General features: G+C 39.5%; 2 protein-coding genes across 9 annotated transcripts in view; both read right to left on the bottom strand.

Annotated features, from left to right (window-relative positions):
• Window positions 1–16,109: 16,109 nt before the first annotated feature.
• LOC131438897 (uncharacterized) lies at window positions 16,110–16,680 on the bottom strand. Its single transcript, XM_058609286.1, has 3 exons — window positions 16,552–16,680; window positions 16,386–16,482; window positions 16,110–16,316 (listed from the first exon to the last, which is right to left on the bottom strand). Exons 1-3 carry the CDS (start codon window positions 16,618–16,620, stop codon window positions 16,111–16,113), a joined length of 372 nt encoding a protein of 123 aa, XP_058465269.1. The 5' UTR covers window positions 16,621–16,680; the 3' UTR covers window position 16,110.
• A 264-nt stretch (window positions 16,681–16,944) lies between these two features.
• The window catches only part of LOC131438895 (rho guanine nucleotide exchange factor 18), a 50,817-nt gene continuing 46,763 nt past the window's right edge, over window positions 16,945–20,998 (bottom strand). For all 8 annotated transcript variants that reach the window (XM_058609276.1, XM_058609275.1, XM_058609279.1 and 5 more), the window contains one exon: window positions 16,945–20,881. In XM_058609276.1, coding sequence (XP_058465259.1) covers window positions 20,494–20,881 — 388 coding nt within the window. In that variant the 3' untranslated portion in view covers window positions 16,945–20,493. The remainder of the gene's footprint in view (window positions 20,882–20,998) is intronic.

Below are 20,998 nucleotides of genomic sequence, written 5' to 3'. Positions count from 1 at the left end.
TCACGTCACTTGCATAATTGTAGCGATACAATTATAAAGCGGAACACACGAGAACAAAAAATTACTGGATGATGTAGGGGATAAGACCGATTAATTGAAATATTCAATATTCAAACTCATTCATGAATTGAAAAATCCACCACAAATGGTTTGTAACCATATAGTATTTCTAAATTCAAGTTGAAAATTAATATGACATTAATTTCAGTAACTTACCCGTCTCGAAACAACAAATTGTATAGCGAATTGAAAGAATACCCACAAAGGAATTCCAAAATATAAATCATTGATATTTACTCGTCAAGCTTGGACAAAAAGTAGCTATAATTCCTTCAACAATTTATAAAAGTAAGTGAAATATTCATTTATATATTGAAATGATATGAACTTCACAAACTAGTAGTAAACATCTTACAAAAAAGTTTTAATTCCACATGAAAAAGATCTTGTTTGAATATTATTCAGTTCTTTTAAAAAATGTTTAATTTACACAATAATCAGCTGGGTAATGTATTGACATAATGCCAAAGATTTCGATGTGTAACAAAGAATAATTAATTTCGCAATAGGCGAGACAATTGATTATTAGAGCATTTTAATCACAAATTGAATGACTAAATTGACCGTCTGAAACAACATACACAAATGTGTCTTCCTCATATTAGTTAATGGAAAACACTGAAAATATTCTGTATTTTATGTCTCGATTTTGCGCGGTACGCTTTGTGGTTCGTTCAATTCATGCGTTTGGAGATTTTCGCGGCTAAGTGTCACACTGAATTTCACCTTAAAAAGGCGGGTGAGTAATGTCAGAGACATAACTGGATGTCGTGAATACGAAAAAACTGACACGCTCCCATCACTTTTCCGAATATCAGTTAGTTGATTGATTGTATGAATTGTGCAAGCTTTCCTCTTTTTCACTAATAGAATTTGAAGCGATACACCTACATTAAAGTACAGATTAGTTACATTAAACAGCTACTATTCTACAACTATATATTCCAAACTTGAAACAATTCCTTTTTAATTTGCTAATATAGGAAGCTAGGTACGACAAATTTGTAGTTTATTTTTATTGAAGCTATGAAGTTCGAAGATATCTGATTCTTCTCGAAATTTCAGTACGAGACAATTGCAATGGCCTGGTCTGAAATGTATCTACGATCTTCGGTATGCAAGAGTGATTCTAATAATACAAGGTGAGATGAAAAAACTGCAACCAACTTCAGACTGCTGTCATTTCTAAACCGCTCGTCCCACAGCTGTCAGATTTATTCTAGTGACAGCTCATTATATTATTTACAAGCGCACAAAAGCATTTTGGTGGGAATTTTTCAGAAAAAAAGTTATTTGTGATGGAATTCAAGTGTGATAGTGTGATTGCTTTGCATTTGGCTGGAAAACCACAAGTGGCTATCGTTAGAGCCCTCCAGCATTTAAAAGTGAATAAATCTTTTGTGTCTCGTACCATCGCTCGTTACCGTGATACTGGTAGCGTAGCCCGACGTCAAGGAAGTGGACGAAAAAAAACAGCAACATCGGCAGAAATGGTTCGAAAAGTGAAGAAGCGAATTGAACGAAATCCGCGTCGCAGTGGCCGAAAAATGGCTCGTGAGCTGAACATATCGCAATATGCCATTCGGCAAATATTGAAAAATGAGCTTGGACTAAAGCCATTGAAGTTCCAAAAAGTGCAAGATCTTACTGATGCGCAAAAAAAAGTTAGACTCGAAAAAGCTAAAGAGTTGCTTCGCTTGGCCGAAAGTGGTGAACTGCCGAATTTGGTTTTCTCCGATGAGAAACCATTCGTTATCCAGCAGTTTGTAAACAAACAAAATGATCGTGTTTACTTGCCAGAGAGGTCAGCTGAAAATTTGCAACTTCGGTTGGCCACCAGAACTCAAAAGCCGGCCATGGTGATGGTGTGGGCCGCCATAACAGCCGATGGTCGCTCGCCGCTCGTATTCATCGACCGTGGGGTCAAAATAAATGCGCAAATCTATCGCGAAAATATTTTGGAGGGAGTTCTGAAGCCCTGGGCACGCAAACATTTCGGCCGCAGACCTTGGACATTCCAACAGGACTCAGCACCATCGCACTCAGCACGCGCCACCCAAGAATGGTTAAGAAATGAGGTTCCTCGCTTCATTTCCACCGCACAATGGCCACCAAAATCTCCGGATGCCAATCCGTTGGACTATTGTGCCTGGGGTATTTTGGAAAGCAAGGTTGGCACTAAAAAATACCAAAGTGTCGATCATCTCAAGCAAGCGCTTCGCCGAGAATGGGACAAAATACCGCAGAGCCACTTTCGGGCAGCGTGTGATGGTTTCATTGGCCGTTTGAAGGCCATAGTTCGTGCCAAAGGTGGCCAATTCGAACAAATCTAAACCGATTCTCAAATTTGATGTTATTTCCGACATTTTTTGCTTTCATTCAATAAAATTTAAAAAAAAAATGAAAAAATTATGGCGTTTTACTTTGTTGCAGTTTTTTCATCTCACCTTGTAATAATGATAGTAATAAAAATAATACAGATTAACCTGTATATATGGCAACCCTGTTTCGCAAGGCATATTTTCACACGACCCAATACTAGTATAAAGATGTGTTCAACATTATCACTTTCGCTTTCGCATTGCCGTTCGTAATTGAATGTGTTAGTGACGGTACAAATCTGTTTTTCTACCTGTTTTCGGAGCCATCATTCTGACGGTGTCTCGTACGTACAGAGTAGCTGCTTTAACCTAAATGACGCTATTTCTTTTTTTTTTTTCCATAACATTTCTTTTATTCAAGTTTTTGTTTTCTTTTACATATTTTACATTTTTAGGGATACAACTTTAAGTTTTTCATCTATAGTTCATTTTGCCAACATTTTGTTCGTGGTTATTCAATATTATTTTACAAATAATTAGTTTACAGTTGAGCACTTAAGTGCTATGATATTGTTTATAATTATTAATCTATCCTACCTAACTAACCTACATAAAAGGTGGGTGGGTAATGTCAGAGACATAACTGGATGTCGTGAATACGAAAACAACTGACATGTTCCTTAACACTTCCGAATATCAATTGTATGAATTATGCACGCATTTCCCTTTTTCACATTTTTCGCAAAAACAAAGAAAGCTTCACTTGATCTCGATTACTGTGAATTTCACACAGCGAAAAGTGCACAAATCTAAGCAAACTATTCTTAATTTGCAGTGAACTGAGGATATTTCCCTACGTTTTGCAAACAACAAATCCTAATAGTTCTTTAGAAAACTTTTAAGAGCCATTAGAACGGCTGATACTGTGCAATGCTCTCCACCGTTGTTTTTGTCGTGAATACGACTTACTTTACTATGGGGCGCCTTTTCAAAATTTACCCTCTGAGAGAGTGATAAGTTTTTGATCGTGAATATCTCCTGTTATATCTAACGAATCAACATAATTCTTGCTACATGCCATCGGAAATATGATCACAATTTTATGATAAAACTTCAGTTGTGTGACACATTCTTAAATAGTTCACAATTAAACTTTTCTGAAATGTTTGGTATAAACGAGTATCAAAGAGGATAATTCATATGGCGCGTTTGCCTTTCTCGTATTTTGAAAGCTCATAGCTCAGTGATCTGTAGAAGGATTTATATAATCTAACTACCAATAGAATCGAAAATATTCAACTTGAACGTGTATTACAACAATATTGAAGTTTTTCAATAGTACACTATTGAAAAACCTGTTTGATTTAACCCATGACAGCACCAGCCAATCAGAACGCGAGATGTCTGTATCTATACAAGAGCATCCATATAAAAGTTGAATGGTTCACTTTTCCTATCATTTGCTGAGCAACTCTCCCCGAAACAAGACACACGAGAGCAACATCGAGGACCTGTCGTCTCATTGTTTCCCGATATGAATGCACGAGACACCGTCAGCACAATGAAACCGAAAAAGGCAGCCAAAAAGTCCAGCAGGCCCATTGCCGAAACAAGACACACACGAGAACCATCTCAGATCTCAATATTTCCTACCAAAAGATTCATCAAGATGGGAGTTAAAATAATTTGCACCGTCACTAACACATTCAATTACGAACGGCAATGCGAAAGCGAAAGTGATGATTTTGAACACATCTTTATACTAGTTTACAAATATGCCGTGCGAAACAGAGTTGCCACAGATCAATATGTATTTTTGTCGCGAGTACTTTAGTATGCGGCCGAAAACAAAAATTGTTAGAACAAATGTTTCCACTTGATTTGCGTATTCTACTTTCCAGGCGTATCAGAACTGGCTAAACTTAAAGCAATTCTAAATATTTCTTTATCACAGTGATGTGGTCATCCTGAAAAGGACGGGGTTTTCAACGGATGGCCAGCTGCAGATGGCGAGGGATGATTTTCGTTTTCGTTGTCATGGGCAGCATTACCGGTCAACTCCAACACTTCGGCAACCAAGTACTCCATCACTGCCGCCAGATAGACCGATGCACCAGCACTGACACGCTCGGCGTAGTTCCCCTTCCGAGGCAAACGATGGATTCTGCCGCCAACTGGGCACTTCAGACCAGCACGGTTTGAGCGGGACTTTGCCTTGCCCTCAATTGTTCCTCCACAATATGCTGTGTTGTTGCTCGACGACCCATTCAGTATTACTGGCTGCCGCTCTGCTAACTCTCTCTTTTATATCGTTTCACTGTTTCCCGTTCTGCGTATAGGAAAGGAATTCTAACAAAGGGGACGTCCTACCGTGCTACCACTAGCACGTATAAAAGGAAATGTGATGTGAGAAATAGCGTCATTTAAGTTAAAGCAGCTACTCTGTACGTACGAGACACCGTCAGAACGATGGCTCCGAAGACAGGTAGAAAAGCAGATTTGTACCGTCACTAACACATTCAATTACGAACGGCAATGCGAAAGCGAAAATGATGATGTTGAACACATCTTTATACTAGTATGGGGTCGTGTGAAAATATGCCATGCGAAACAGGGTTGCCATATATACAGGTTAATCATTATTATTATTATTATCATTATTATTATTATTATTAGAATCACTCTTGCATACCGAAGATCGTAGATACATTTCAGACCAGGCCATTGCAATTGTCTCGTACTGAAATTTCGAGAAGAATCAGATATCTTCGAACTTCATAGCTTCAATAAAAATAAACTACAAATTTGTCGTACCTAGCTTCCTATATTAGCAAATTAAAAAGGAATTGTTTCAAGTTTGGAATATATAGTTGTAGAATAGTAGCTGTTTAATGTAACTAAACTGTACTTTAATGTAGGTAAATCGCTTCAAATTCTATTAGTGAAAAAGAGGAAAGCTTGCACAATTCATACAATCAATCAACTAACTGATATTCGGAAAAGTGATGGGAGCGTGTCAGTTTTTTCGTATTCACGACATCCAGTTATGTCTCTGACATTACTCACCCGCCTTTTTTTTCCCAATGCTAATGACTGGCAGCTGTGACGTAATCGCTCTTGTCGAAAGCGTGCAGACGACACAAAACACATCTGCTCGCAGTGGCGATTGAATCCAAACTGATTGAATTTTTGTTAAGAGATTTCCTGTTATGTGATTTCGTTTGTAGCTTTTACACTAATGGGCGGTCCTAACGGCTATAAAAATAGCCGCATACAGAATTTTATTGTCGATTATTTCATTTCGGATTTGCATAATTTATTGAAAGAAATTATCAATATGCTGTAGGGATTCGGTTCTAGCATTCACAAGGACCAAATTGAGGAACTCTATTTGGCCCGTCGCTGCTGGTTGATGATTCCACTCCCACGACGTCTGCTTCCATCGAACGCACGAAAAGAAATGATCGATTTTCGCATTTTTTTTTTTTTTTTGCATAAATATCTGTTTATTAATCTTATTTTTGTGTATTACATCAACATTTTACAGTACAAGTGTTTTGACCCTTTGGCCTTTCATCTTTGTTGTTCATACGATTCGTTATTAATAATAGGTGTTTTAGTTACTCTTGTTTTACATACTAATGTTTAATCATAATATTTATTTTAATTATTAATAAAATATCTACCTACTTATAACTATCCCTAACCTAATACGTACAAATTTTGAATTATTTGTATTTCAGAGATTGAGCACCTCTCTTCAAATTTCGTGCAGTATTGTTCGAATTTTTGTTCTAGTATATCCAGTGAGGCCATCTCATGTACTTCACTAGTCCTTGTCCAAGGGGGTAGATTTAGAATCATCTTTAAGATCTTACTTTGAATGCGTTGAAGCCTAAGTTTGTGTGTTCGTGCACAACCCCGCCAAACAGGGACTGCGTATTCAATTGCGGGGTAGATGATTTGTTTATAGACAGCCATCTGATTCTTCAGGCATAGTTTAGATGTTCTACAAATCAGCGGATACAGAGACCTAATGAGTATGCTGCATTTTTGAACGATTTTGTCAACATGTGACTTGAATATCAGATGTCTGTCAAAGGTGAGTCCTAGATAGATAACTTCATCGGACCATTGAATGACCTCATCACCGAATCGTATTCGGCATTCGTCTGATGGAACAAGTTTTGGAGATCTTGAATGTGGAAACAAGATGACCTGAGTTTTTGCTGCATTGATCACAATTTTCCAGCTTGTAAAATATTCCGTTAAAGCATCCAGACCTGTCTGTAGTTTATTCTTCAGAGCATTAATAACACGACCTTTGTAAAGGATGGCAGTATCATCAGCAAATTGTGACAGAACACCACCACCCGGAAGAGGTGGGATGTCTGATGTAAAAATGTTGTATAGAATGGGACCTAGGATACTTCCTTGGGGTACACCAGCAGGAATAGTAAATCTTTCTGAAAGTGCATTATTCAGAGAAACCTGGAATGCTCTATCTGCAAGATAATTTTTGATAATTTTAATAAGATACATGGGAAAATTATACCTATGCAGTTTGAACACCAGGCCATCGTGCCACACATTATCGAATGCCTTTTCAATATCCAATATTGCCATGGCAGTCGTTTTGGACACTGATTTGTTTTGGTGGATGACGTTGTTAACCCTTGTAAGTTGGTGGATGGTGGATCTTCCTTTCTGGAACCCAAACTGTTCTTCCAGAAATATATCCTGTTCATCTGCGAAAGCAAGAATTCGCCTCTGTATTGACTTTTCAAACAGCTTGGATAGGGCAGAGAGTAAGCTGATGGGCCGATAGCTCTTGGAAAAGGAAGGATCTTTCCCCGGTTTCAAAACTGGGATAACTTTAGCTAACTTCCACTTTGAAGGGAAGTAACCAAGCTCCCAGCACCTGTTGAAAATTTTAGCTAAGAACACAAATGAGCGAATACTCAAATGTTTCAGCTCAATGTTGAATGTGTTGTCGAAACCGGGGGCCTTCATATTTTTGGATTTTTTTCACAATAGCCATCAGCTCATTCGCAGTGACTCTACTTTCCTCAGGAACTAAGCTGTCTGATTGGTCAACCTCAGCTACTCTATCTGCAACGGTTCTTTCATGTGGACTAACAATGTTGAGTCCTAAATTGTGAGAACACACAAACTGCTGGCCTAGCGCATTTGCCTTCTCTACTGGTGTGATTAAAGGTATTCCTTCAGCTGCGTCCTGGGGTGACATCAGAGGAGGAATAGGCTTCGGTTTTTTCTTAAGCACCTTTGTTAAGGACCAGAAGGGCTTTGAATGTGGGAGAATTTTTCGAAGCTTTTGCTGGAAGTTCCTGTTGCGAAGCTCAGAAATCCAGGAATCCTAGTTAAGTTGTTATAAGAAGTCTTCTTATCTAGAATGCCGGTTCGTTGATACTGCCTCCGGTAGATATTTCGAAGTCGGATGAGTTTTTTTGTGACACTGTCAATTTGAAGAGAGGAACTCGGTATATGTTGTACTGGAACCGTCCTATCACGAGCGACTGTGATTGAATGCTGGAAGGAAGATATGGCTGCATCGATTTCCATCGGGGAATCAAGTGGCAAATCGATATTAATAAGTTGGTCGGCGATTTGTTGAAATTGGACCCAGTCGGTGCGATGATAGATAGATCCCAACGTTAATATTACTGGAAAGTGGTCGGAAGAGAGCTCGTTGAAGACAACCGGAGAGCTGTCTACGGCGATGTTGCTGATGAATATATCCAAAATGGAATGAACTCCCGATCTGGAAAGTCGCGTTGGTTGATCCGGAGCGAGGATGTTGTATTGTCCAGCTTCGTAATCTTCGGCAAGTACGAATCCGTTTCGATTCTGTCTTCTGTTTCCCCACAGCTCATGCCGTGCGTTCAGGTCCCCAGCAATGATGAATTTGTTCTGTCGTCGAGTGAGCATAGCCAGATCTCGCTTCAATGATGCACACGTACCATCTCGAAGATTGGTTTGTTTGGGGCAGTACGCTGCAATGATGATGATGGGTCCCATCGTCGTTGTAATCTCAATTCCGATGGCTTCTATTAGTTGCAATTTAAAGGCTGACAGAAGCCTGTGCTGAATGGATCGTTTAACGGCAATGGCAACTCCCCCTCCTCTGGTAGTTGTCCTGTCGAGCCTGTGAATCCTGTAATTGGAAATAAAAATAGAAATTTCAGGTTTAAGATGAGTTTCAGTTAAAATAGCAATATCGGCATTCTTCTCTTGAAGAAAGTCGGATAACTCAGCAGTTTTGCTCCTGAGTGAGCAAGCATTCCAATTTACTATAACCAACTCATTATATTGCATATTCGATGATGAATTTGCCTAAAGCGTTGATTTGATCTAACCGCGTTCTGCAGTTTCGTACTTTTGTTGTCATTGTTTCAAAAATGACGATCAGTTGTTCAGCAGAGAATAAGTCACCAGAGTCATCCTTTGCTTGTGGTTGATTATTGCCCCATCCAGGAGGGATTTTTGAGGAAGATTCTTTTTGTGATCCAGCGGCTGAATCTTTTGGATTGCTGCGAGGAAGTGGCGGCAAATTCGTGATCGATTTTCGACCACGGTTCCCCTTTTATACGCATTCAGTTGAAGATATGTGCCTGACTACCTCAAAATCGTCGTCCTTGCGCGAAAAACCCAAGCGAAAGTAAGGTGTTTTCCGCGTTGTTTTCAAATTTTAAGAAAACTTAATTTTTGAGTTGTTTGTGGTTATCGCACACTGTTCAAAATATTATCCTGAATTCCTGATCATATTTTTGATGAAATGGTGAAAGAATTATGTTGCTACCATTAATACAAGTCGAGATATTCACGATTAAGTTCTGCCCATTCTTCCATATGGCTAATTTTGAAAAGGCGCCCCATAGTAAAGTAAGTCGTATTCACGACAAAAAGCTCACGAACGAGCCGGGCATCGGACTGAGACGCACTTGTTTCGAACTTCTCCGCACTTTGGGCGATTTTGATGAAAACATATTCAATGTTTGCTAACCGATGGACCTCAGCTGTGCTGGTTCTGGTTGGTAAATTCAAGATCATTTTGAGGAAGCGATTTTGGACTCTCTGCAGTTTCTGATGATACGTTCGAGCGCATGTTTTCCACACAGGAGCAGCATACAATAGCATTGGTGATACTATTTGTTTGTAAATAGCGATTTTGTTGATTATGGATAGCTTAGAACGACGATTTATTAACGGATAAAGACGTTTTAACAATGACGTGCTTTTGATGACGGTTCGGTCTATATGCGTACGATAGAGCATTTTTTTGTCCATCACTAAGCCAAGGTAACATACTTCCAATGACCAAGGGATATCTACACCGTTGAGATGAATTTTCGCCGAAGGCTCTAGCCGTTGGGTATTCCGATGGGGAAAAACTATCGTTTGTGTTTTACTCGCATTCACGCAAATTTTCCAGGTCATGAGGTATTCATTAAAAGTGTTTAGACCATTTTGAAGCTTTTTTGTCATGGATTTGATGTTTCTACCATTATACATAATGGCAGTGTCGTCCGCAAAGAGACATAACACGCCTCCACCAGGAAGAGGGGGAATATCGGAGGTAAACAGGTTGTAAAGTATCGGGCCAAGGATACTTCCTTGAGGGACTCCTGCGCCAACGTCGTAGGGGTCAGATGAGTGGCCGAGGATGCACACTGTTGATTTGCGATCTTTGAGGTAGTTTTGAATTATTCTGGCCAGATACGTCGGGAAATTGAACTGGACTAACTTGTGGACGAGGCCATCGTGCCACACGTTGTCAAACGCTTTTTCGATATCGAGACAGGCCATGACTGTCGACTTGGAGACTGCTTTATTTCTATCAATAAAGTTCTTAACTCGTTGTAACTGGTGGACAGTTGAGTGTCCCCGTCGAAAACCAAGCTGAACATCTAAAAGGATGTTATTTCTTTCCGCATGGTCAAGTATGCGAGTGTATATCGATTTTTCGAAGGCCTTGCTAAGTGCAGATAGCAGACTAATGGGACGATAACTCGTAGGACTGGTCGGGTCCTTACCTGGCTTTAGTATGGGTATCACCTTGGCTACCTTCCAGTGATTCGGGAAATACGCTAGGGTCAAACATCGGTTGAACACACTTGTTATCAAGGAGTACGCTTTGGGTCCCAGTTTTTTGAGAGTCAAATTGAACAATCCATCAAACCCGGGAGCTTTCATATTTCTCGAGAATTTAATGTTATTTTTAACTTCTTCTATGGAAATATTTTCATTTGGCGGAAAATCATTCGGGGTAGCGGCAAGATTGTTAATGGTATCGTTGACGACTTGGTCCATCGGACTAGCAATATTTTCACCCAGCTTGTGAGAAGATTGAAAGTGCTCAGAGATAGTATTTGCTTTCTCAGAAGGAGTAATTTTAATACTGTTATTCACAACTAGAGGGGGAATTGGTCTCGGCTTATTTTTCAGAATTTTAGTTACCCGCCAGAAGGGTCGGGAGTAATTCGGAAGATTACGCATATCGGAAGCAAACTGGTTATTCCTTACTGTTTCAAGTCTACTCTTAATTATAAAGGTAAGCTGTTTGGTTAGGTATTTTAAATTGGGATTGTTTGTGCGTTGATATTGCCGCCGTGACGCATTACGTTTGGAGATTAAGTTTTTAGTAACAAGATCAATTTCTGTGTACTTACTCCTAATTGATACTGACGGGACGAATCTAACCTCCGCTTCTTGAATCGCGTTTACCAAGGATTGCAGTGCTTGGTCGATGTCACTTGTAGTTTCCAGGCTGATGTCTTCGGTGAGCTGGTCTTCGACGTAACGCTGGATTTGATTCCAATCAGCGCGGTGGTAGTTGCGTCTCTGATGTCGATCTCGCTGATTAGCACACGAATTCACCACGAATGTCACTGGAAGGTGATCCGACGACAGTTCAGTCAGCACTTCGGGCGTTGAAATCTTTTCCGGAATGTTGGTTAATGCGATGTCCAGTGTGGATCCGACACCAGCTGGAGAATAGTAAGTGGGAGAGTGCGGGTGTACCACTACGTAGTGGCCTGCTTGAAGATCAGCAGCCAGAACAGCTCCGTTTTTATTATTCCTCTGGTTCCCCCAGATAGTGTGACGAGCAATCAAGTCACCGGCGATGATGAACTTTTGACTCCGACGAGTGAGTTTTTGGATGTCATTTTTCAGTTGGGATGTACTTCCATCGATATCCTTGCACTGCGTAGGACAGTACACAGCGACGATGATAAGTGGTCCTTCGGAGGTAGTTATTTCGATTCCTACTGCTTCAATCAGCGAGAGTTTGAATTCTGGGAGCATTTTGAATTCCAGTTCAGGTCGAACGGCGATGGCGACACCACCCTTCTGAGACCTGATTCGGTCCAGTCTGACGATTACGTGATCCGGCAGTCGGAAGTTGATATCGGGTTTTAAATGCGTTTCTGACAGGAAGGCGACGTCAATTTTTTGTGTTCGAAGAAATTCGCAAATTTCAAGCTGTTTAGCTGCCACCGATGCGGCATTGAAGTTAAGCATTTGGAGTGAGAATGCTACGGTGTTGGTAGTAGAATCGCATCATAACGGCGACTTGTTCACTGCTGGTTCGACAGGCTCTTGTTTGCCGGTCCAGTTCCGAAAAGAGGTATGCCAATTGTTCCATGGAATATGGGGCATCTTGTTGTGTATTAGTTAGTGTCTCGGCGTATGTGCGAAAACCTGGCGGTGGTAGAACTGGTCCTGGTGGTGGTGGTGGTAAAGATGGAATCAGTGCCGGGAAGTTACCGTTAGTGAGGTCGACCACTTTTTTCTGCTTCGGGCGATTGCGTTTTGCTACTTCCTTCCTAAAGTTGACAAACTCTTCACGTTTGGGACAGGTCCGACTAGTAGATGCATGTTGCTGACCGCAATTCAGACAGGCGATTTTTACTTCTGTTTCTAAACAATCCGAAGAAGAATGGTTTTCACCGCACTTGGAACAGCGGCTTTTCATGTGGCAATGTTTCGAACCGTGACCGTAACTCAAACAGTTGGCACATTGAGTTACTTCGCGGTGAACTGGTTTGTAAGGTTCCCACTGGATGATGATATTTTGAAGTGCTCTGATGTTCCGGAGTTCTTTCATATTTGTGGATCCCTTCACTAGATGGATGAGAAAGAGCTGGTCTCTGTAGGCAACAGCTTGATTGTGTCGCCGCATTTTGTAGATCTGAACAGGTTGTAACTTGTTTTCCTTTAGTGCTGCTTCCAACTGAGCAATTTCCATGTCCGGGAGGCCTCTGAGAACCACTTTGAAGGGCTTTTCTGCCACTATATCGTGGGTGAAGTATTCGAGATCCATAACATTTAGATATTCTTTGATCGTTTTATAATGCTCCGAAGAAGAAGATACTATTTTCACACCGTCAGTGCAAAGACGAATTGTTGCACGTAATCCTTTTGCGATGAGACCATTTAGGTGGCCAATTACAGTTTTCGGTACACATTTCACATAAAATGGAGGCAACTTTTCCTTTTTGCCTTTCTCTATAGAAAGGTATTAGAATTGCTGGAAAAACCGACTTTCGAACGGAGCCTCGGAGACCCATAGTGTTATATACCATTCGACTCAGCTCGACGAGATCGGAAAATGTCTGTGTGTGTGTGTGTATGTGTGTGTGTATGTGTGTGTGTATGTATGTGCACTTTTCGAAGATATTTGAACGCGCTCAATTTTCTCAGAGATGGCTCAACCGATTTTAACAAACTTGGGCTCGTTTGAAAGCTACTATAGGGGCATTGATCAAGTTCGAAGATAAAATGGCTGTGACTTTTGGTTCCGGAGATATGATTGTATAAGTGACGTAACCGACAAAAAGCGTTGTATTTGAACGCGCTCAATTTTCTCAGAGATGGCTGAACCGATTTGAACAAACTTGGGCTCGTTTGAAAGCTACTGTCGGGCCGTTGATCAAGTTCGAAGATCAAATGGTTGTGACTTTTGGTTCCAGATATATGATGGTATAAGTGACGTAACCGACAAAACACGTTGATTTTTACCGCTCTTGTATATATAAGGGTGCCAAAATTTTGGGATCAACTCTATTTTCGTAAAGTTCTAGTGCTCAAAAGTTTAAGCACCTCGAAAAAAGCCTTCATGCAAAATTTGACCTAAATCGGACATGCTTAAGGGGTGCTGCCCGGTGGTAAAGGTTTGACAATTATCGATCTTGAAAAAGCACCATAGGGGGGAGTACATGAAATTTCCAAAATCGAAAATTTTTTTTGATGCCAAAACTCTTAAAACTGCATAAAACATCGAAATTTAGTGTCATCTCAAAAAAAAATTTTTTTGAAAAAATCAACTTTCTGGGACTTAGAAAAATTTTCATATTTAGAAAAAAAGTCCCAAAAAGTCGATTTTTTCAAAAAAATTTTTTTTCGAGATGACACTAAATCTCGACGTTTCATGCAATTCTAAGCCTTTTGGCATCAAAAATTTTTTTTCGATTTCGAAAATTTCATGTACTCCCCCCTATGGTGATTTTTCAAGATATATGAAAATTTCACTAAGTGGACTAAGAAGGCTTTTTTTAGATTAGCATTACTGTTCTCATACAAATAGGCAACGCAAATGTCAAGCACTAGTTTGGAAAAATGATGCTGACTGTGTAAAATAAACACTGAAGCATGCTTTTGTGAACTACTCGAATCAATCTGAATCAATTGGTGTCAAAATTAGTATCCAAAATTATTTAATAAAAGTATGAAACATATTTTCATGAGACTGTTATGAAAGAAGAGAAAGGCATTATCACACCACTAGGTGGATTAAGAAGGGTTTTTACAATTTCATCCACTGGTAAAACAGCATACGGGTTGTTCTTAAGCAGTCTTTTGTTATTGTTTGGATCTTTATCATCTCCAGGAAGTCTACGCTTCCCACCAGGGAGAGACCGGTTTTTTCCCATGTCTGGGATAGACAAACTTGCACTAGGCATCGCGAATGAGAACGAAGTAAATAATACGTTTGAAAAACACGTCTTGTCAGCGCGAGAGACAACGTACGAATGACTGACGCTATTTCTCACATCACATTTCCTTTTATACGTGCTAGTGGTAGCACGGTAGGACGTCCCCTTTGTTAGAATTCCTTTCCTATACGCAGAACGGGAAACAGTGAAACGATATAAAAGAGAGAGTTAGCAGAGCGGCAGCCAGTAATACTGAATGGGTCGTCGAGCTGTGGAGGAACAATTAAGGGCAAGGCAAAGTCCCGCTCAAACCGTGCTGGTCTGAAGTGCCCAGTTGGCGGCAGAATCCATCGTTTGCCTCGGAAGGGGAACTACGCCGAGCGTGTCAGTGCTGGTGCATCGGTCTATCTGGCGGCAGTGATGGAGTACTTGGTTGCCGAAGTGTTGGAGTTGACCGGTAACGCTGCCCATGACAACGAAAACGAAAATCATCCCTCGCCATCTGCAGCTGGCCATCCGTTGAAAACCCCGTCCTTTTCAGGATGACCACATCACTGTGATAAAGAAATATTTAGAATTGCTTTAAGTTTAGCCAGTTCTGATACGCCTGGAAAGTAGAATGCGCAAATCAAGTGGAAACATTTGTTCTAACAATTTTTGTTTTCGGCCGCATACTAAAGTAATCGCGACAAAAATACATATTGATCTGTGGCAAATCTGTTTCGCACGACATATTTGTAAACTAGTATAAAGATGTGTTCAAAATCATCACTTTCGCTTTCGCATTGCCGTTCGTAATTGAATGTGTTAGTGACGGTGCAAATTATTTTAACTCCCATCTTGATGAATCTTTTGGTAGGAAATATTGAGATCTGAGATGGTTCTCGTGTGTGTCTTGTTTCGGCAATGGGCCTTGCTGGACTTTTTGGCTGCCTTTTTCGGTTTCATTATGCTGAAGGTGTCTCGTGCATTCATATCGGGAAACAATGAGACGACAGGTCCTCGATGTTGCTGTCGTGTGTCTTGTTTCGGGGAGAGTTGCTCAGCAAATGATAGGAAAAGTGAACCATTCAACTTTTATATGGATGCTCTTGTATAGATACAGACATCTCGCGTTCTGATTGGCTGGTGCTGTCATGGGTTAAATCAAACAGGATTTTCAATAGTGTACTATTGAAAAACTTCAATATTGTTGTAATACACGTTCAAGTTGAATATTTTCGATTCTATTGGTAGTTAGATTATATAAATCCTTCTACAGATCACTGAGCTATGAGCTTTCAAAATACGAGAAAGGCAAACGCGCCATATGAATTATCCTCTTTGATACTCGTTTATACCAAACATTTCAGAAAAGTTTAATTGTGAACTATTTAAGAATATGTCACACAACTGAAAGTTTTAGCATAAAATTGTGATCATATTTTCGATGGCATGTAGCAAGAATTATGTTGATTCGTTAGATATAACAGGAGATATTCACGATCAAAAACTTATCACTCTCTCAGAGGGTAAATTTTGAAAAGGCGCCCCATAGTAAAGTAAGTCGTATTCACGACAAAAATTATGTTGCCGAGTTAAATATAACAAGAGATATTCGCATTCTTGTACAGGGTAAATTTTGAAAAGACGCCCCTTAGGAAAGTTAGTCGTTTACCTTTAAAACTTATTACTTGTAGTACATAAGCTAAGCATAAAATATAAGTCCCGAACCAACCAAATGACCACCTCGATAAAGGAAAGACTAAAATTAAAATAAATGAAAAACTGCTTTAAATGGTAAAACATTCTTCTTTTGTATCACGAATCAACATAGTACTCCAGCTATCCGAAATGAGTGGTCCAGTTTTGATGGGTTTCGGGTGTCCTGAGCGGACTATTGCCTCAAGATTCAGAGTTGGGTTCTTCAAATAACCCTCTGGATGCCAGTCCTCGTTGGATTCCACATCTATCACAAAAACAGTCGTATTGTGGACTGCTGTAAAGATTAGAAAAAATAAATATAATCTCACGCATGAACATCGTCAGAACCGTACAGGTCACTCACCTTTCGAGTTCGGAACGGCCTGTGGAATGGCGAACACCAGCTGCGAGATTGTTCCCTGTATACCTTTGAGGTAGGACTTAAATGTGCAAATGTAGATCTGGAACAACGAATGATAACAACCAATTAGCAGCTGGAATGTAGTACTGGAAGTAATTCGACGTCATACCAACAAACAGATAGAACAGAACCCGGTCAACCATATCAGGACGGAATACCAACCGTTGCAAAATGACATCACTTCAAGCGACTGTTCACCGGCACCTCACGAGCATAACTGTCTGCAAAAGAAAGCGATAGTTCCGAAAAAGAAAGGAACAAATGCGTCGCGGTCCGATTAGTGACGATTCGTTCTGAAAAAAAAGCCGGTCGCAGGCGATAAGAATTATCACATTTCTCAATGAATTTCCCATGACAATGTCCATCTCCGACTCTGAACGAGTGAGTGATTTCCTACAATCACACACACACACGCACACGACTTAGGTGGCCTAGGTGAAGAAAGTTGAACAACTCGGAAACAGTGATAATCACCGGCGGCAGTAAGCCAAACATCAAACCGTTCATTTGTGGATTTATTCTAACATTTCAACAGTGATTGATATAACATTTGAATAACATTATATTTGTTTCGGTTTTTGTTTGTTTGTTTTGTTATAGAGTTGATTTCACTTTCTGTTGCTGTTCAGTTAACGCATTATTATAGTTGGTTTCTTTACATCTTTGCCTTAATACTTTCGATTTGTTTGAGACCAAAGTTTGTTAAAGTCTTCTTCATTGTTGGGTGGTAAGTATACTAGAACGTACTACTTGGAGAAATGGAGCCGTTCTGCGATGGTAAAAATAAATTCGCTTCACTTGGCCGTGTGTGTAACTCAGGAGGAATGTAGGACAAAACATACATACGCTACCGGATCACGATTGACAATAGTCAAAAGTTCTGACGACGTACGGCGGCGGCATATACCAGGAGGGGAAAGTTTTAGCTCTGTTAAAAATAGTCGGTTCTGTATACTACGGTAAAATCGGTATCTGGTCAGTTAGGTCCGAGAAGGGTTAAGTAATTCGTTAAGTATAAAACTATCAATAATAGTAAATAATTAGCTTACAGACAGTCTCTATATTTGATTGTTTCTTTCGTTAATAAAAACGGGTTTTGTTTTTCTCATCTTGACCGTTGACAGATTGCAAATCATTCAAATTGCTTGCCAAATCATTCGTTAAAGTTGCGGTAACTTTGGTAGCCGAAAAAAAAAGTGAGTTTGTACTCTTATCTGGGACTGTTAGGGGTAAAGAGCTGGAAACTCAGTTCTTCATTTGTTATTGTTCAGCTCGATTTTATCAATCTTACACCGAATAAGCAGGTAAATAAGATTGAATTTGAAAACGGAAAGAATATTCTGTATAGGAGTTCTACAATCACTACAAACATTCCATGACGAGTAACTGTTAAGCTAACGGTATTTGACATTTTACAAAGTAGACTGAATTCCAATAACTGAAATGATGTAATTTATATCATTAAAAACCGGCACTTTGAACATAGGTATATGCATTTGAAAGTATGCAAATGTTTCTTGTGTTGTAGTTTAGCACTATTTGTTAGCTTCCCATATTAACACATACTTCCAAGCATGGTTTTCTCTTCTCTATCGAATAAATATATAATATATGCTAGAGAAGTTGAGCAGATGTAGTTGAGTTGAGTTGCTTTCTTTAATTCGGCGATTCGAATGTGTCTGTGTGTGTTGATTTGTTTGTATAGATAAACTGTTTCCCTATTCTTGCATCTGTGTAAAATATTTCCTCTCTGAAACGTACAATAGTCTCTTGCTTAATGCTATTTACAAACCTTCCGTTGAATGATTCAGTTACAGATAATTAGTAATTCTTCTTAATCATTGATAGCTCTGCTCTATACATACATACAATTAAGCTTCATTTCCATATTAGTGTGTCTTGAGAGAGAGGTTTCGTTTATAACTATGCCAATTTATGTTCAAACAGCGTACAGACTGGTATAAGCTTCAAAGTTACTCTGTCGGTTTTTCTATTCAGTATTTTCGTACAGTTGTAAGTATATATCTATGTCATAGCTTTTTACTGCGATGATTTGTATCGTATGTGTTCATAGAATGTTCGTATTGTCAAGAAGTTGTTTCTGAAATAAGCTTTTTGTTTTACTGTGGTATTCACTTCCCTCTGTAATAACGTTTTTAAAATTAATAATACTTTCATCATCCTACGAAGGTTTTTGAATTTGACACTGAATTCGAATCAGAAATAACTGGAAGCTGGAACAATTCGTGTTCGGAAGCTAAAACATCTTGCTTAAAGCTGCTATATGAATAATGCCCATACTTTGTCTCTCTCTCTCACTCTCACTCAACTCACACATGCACGCACGCCGCAGGCGTTTTTCGTTCCCGACAAGAGTTAAAGTTGGAAAATTTTGGCTAACACGTGTCTAAAAGTTTGATTGTTTTGAGCTTTGTTTTGGTTACAACACAAACGTAATGTTACACAAATCTACAGTTACCCGATGTTTCTCTCTTTGTTTTTTGCTGAATTGAGCTGCTTCGCTACGGTATGGGTATGCATTTTTTTATTATGTGTTATATTGTCGAAATGTTTACATATTCATTCTGCAGTGATAAGCAATCTTTTTTTTGTTTCATTTGACGTTACACACTAACGCTAACGATAAGTAACAACCAAAGGTAGTCTTGTTTATTGTGTTGTAATGTACTGTTCGTTAACAGGGACGAATTGTACCTAATCACCTAATAATGCCAGTAAGTGTGTAGTCAACATTAGAATTAGTGATCACATATCTACCTCTTCTACCCGTCCAGGAGGCGGCAACCTATCTGATAACCAAACCATTCCCAACGCATCCGCAAGCATGTTTGACTGGTTCGATTAAATCCGAATGACTACTTGTCTGAGTTTGAGTTCTTCAAATATATACAAAGCCAGATGTACGACAAATCAAGTGAAGAGGAAAAATAATACATTTCGGAAACAATCCGTCCCCGGCTACTTGTATCTTGATCTTATAGAGATACGCTCTCTAAATGTTTATGTAACACCTTCTTAAATACCAGTCTCGTTAAATTTGTCGAGTAATTAGTAATAGTAGTAAATAGGTATAATGCTTCAGCTTAATCGACGAAAACTAACGCCCTATAAATGCATCATTACTCTTTTCTTAATGTTTATCAATGTTGTGTTCAAGTAATAGAAACCAACAATTCGATCACATGAGAGAATAGGTTGAGAGAAATGGAACTGAACTTAACATCTCTATGCTGTTAAATCTCTTACAATTGCTAGTTTTTTAAAGAACTAGACATAACACTACCTCTATGTACATATACACACAGATTGATGTATTCTATTCGAGTCTTGAGTTTCGCTCGTTTACAGCTGAGAGCACGCGCTACCGGTTCTCGAAGTTGGGAAATGAGTCACAAACCAGGAATGCATCGTTTTCTATAGATATTGGGAAACTCTTGCCATTATTGTGCGTTGTGGAAGATATATTTCCTAGAGTAGAAGGTACTTGAAAATGGGTTGTTCATTTTCCGTTTTCTAATCATCACATGCTATTTGAACTAATTTGCCGAACATAACCTAGCTTCCGGATTGAACCGTGCCTACCACCGTAATCTGATTGGTTTATGTATATTTGCAAAACTATAAACGTACTTTAAGTCGGTTACAATTTGATAAGAAAATAAATTAGGATTTAACAGTGTAGTCGTTACTAGAGGATGAAATTGCACAGCACTTTGAGCATCTCGGCAGAATAGAACATTCGCTTGCAGATAGGTTTCGATAAAAAATAAAACAAAAACACTTAGAAATTTACTGACTGGAAGTATTCAGTCAAGTACGATTAGAGGGGTTAGAACAGCTATAACATCGATATCCTATCCACGGAAACCTTCCTACCGAACTAAACATGTCAAACGGAGATCACATTGTAGAAAAAATCAGTCGAAAGCTAAGGATCGTGAAATACAGTACCAGAGAGATAACCAGCACACACAGTAGAATCCAGTCCAGCACGTCTAGGTGATTAGATTTCAACCTCAACTGGCATGTATCAAAAATAAATCACCTCCTCCTCCTTGCCGCCCTTGCTAGAATCTTTTTTGTTACTACCGGGGCTACTATTATTGTTATTGCTTCCGGCATCGGACGAGGATGAAGGTGAACCAGCCGGTGGCGGTGATTGAAGACTGGAATGGCGCGACGATAGTGGTGTACTGTGCATCGAGTGATGCTGAGGATGAAAATGATGCTGTTGATATTGCTGCTGCTGGTGGTGCTGTTCGTGAATTGCAGTGGAACGAAGCGAGGACGAGTGTGACGGCGTTGGAGATGCCAGCGGGTGCGGATGGGACTGCACATTCGAATAATGCTGAGGGGACTGGTACGTGTCGGAGCTACGCAGGCGATACCGTTCCGGTATTTTTGGGTAGGTATTTGTCCTGTAAAAAATGTGTAGGTTTTAAATGAGCGGAAAAAAATGTACTCGAGCAATTTAATAGCTAAAAATTGTTCAATGTTGATGAGAAATATTTGGGATAGGTTTCAAAAATTCGTTC

Source organism: Malaya genurostris, chromosome 3 (assembly GCF_030247185.1).
Source record: "Malaya genurostris strain Urasoe2022 chromosome 3, Malgen_1.1, whole genome shotgun sequence".
NCBI lineage: Eukaryota > Metazoa > Arthropoda > Insecta > Diptera > Culicidae > Malaya > Malaya genurostris.
Note: the sequence above shows the minus strand (reverse complement) of the source record. Positions and strands in the feature narration are given on the sequence as shown.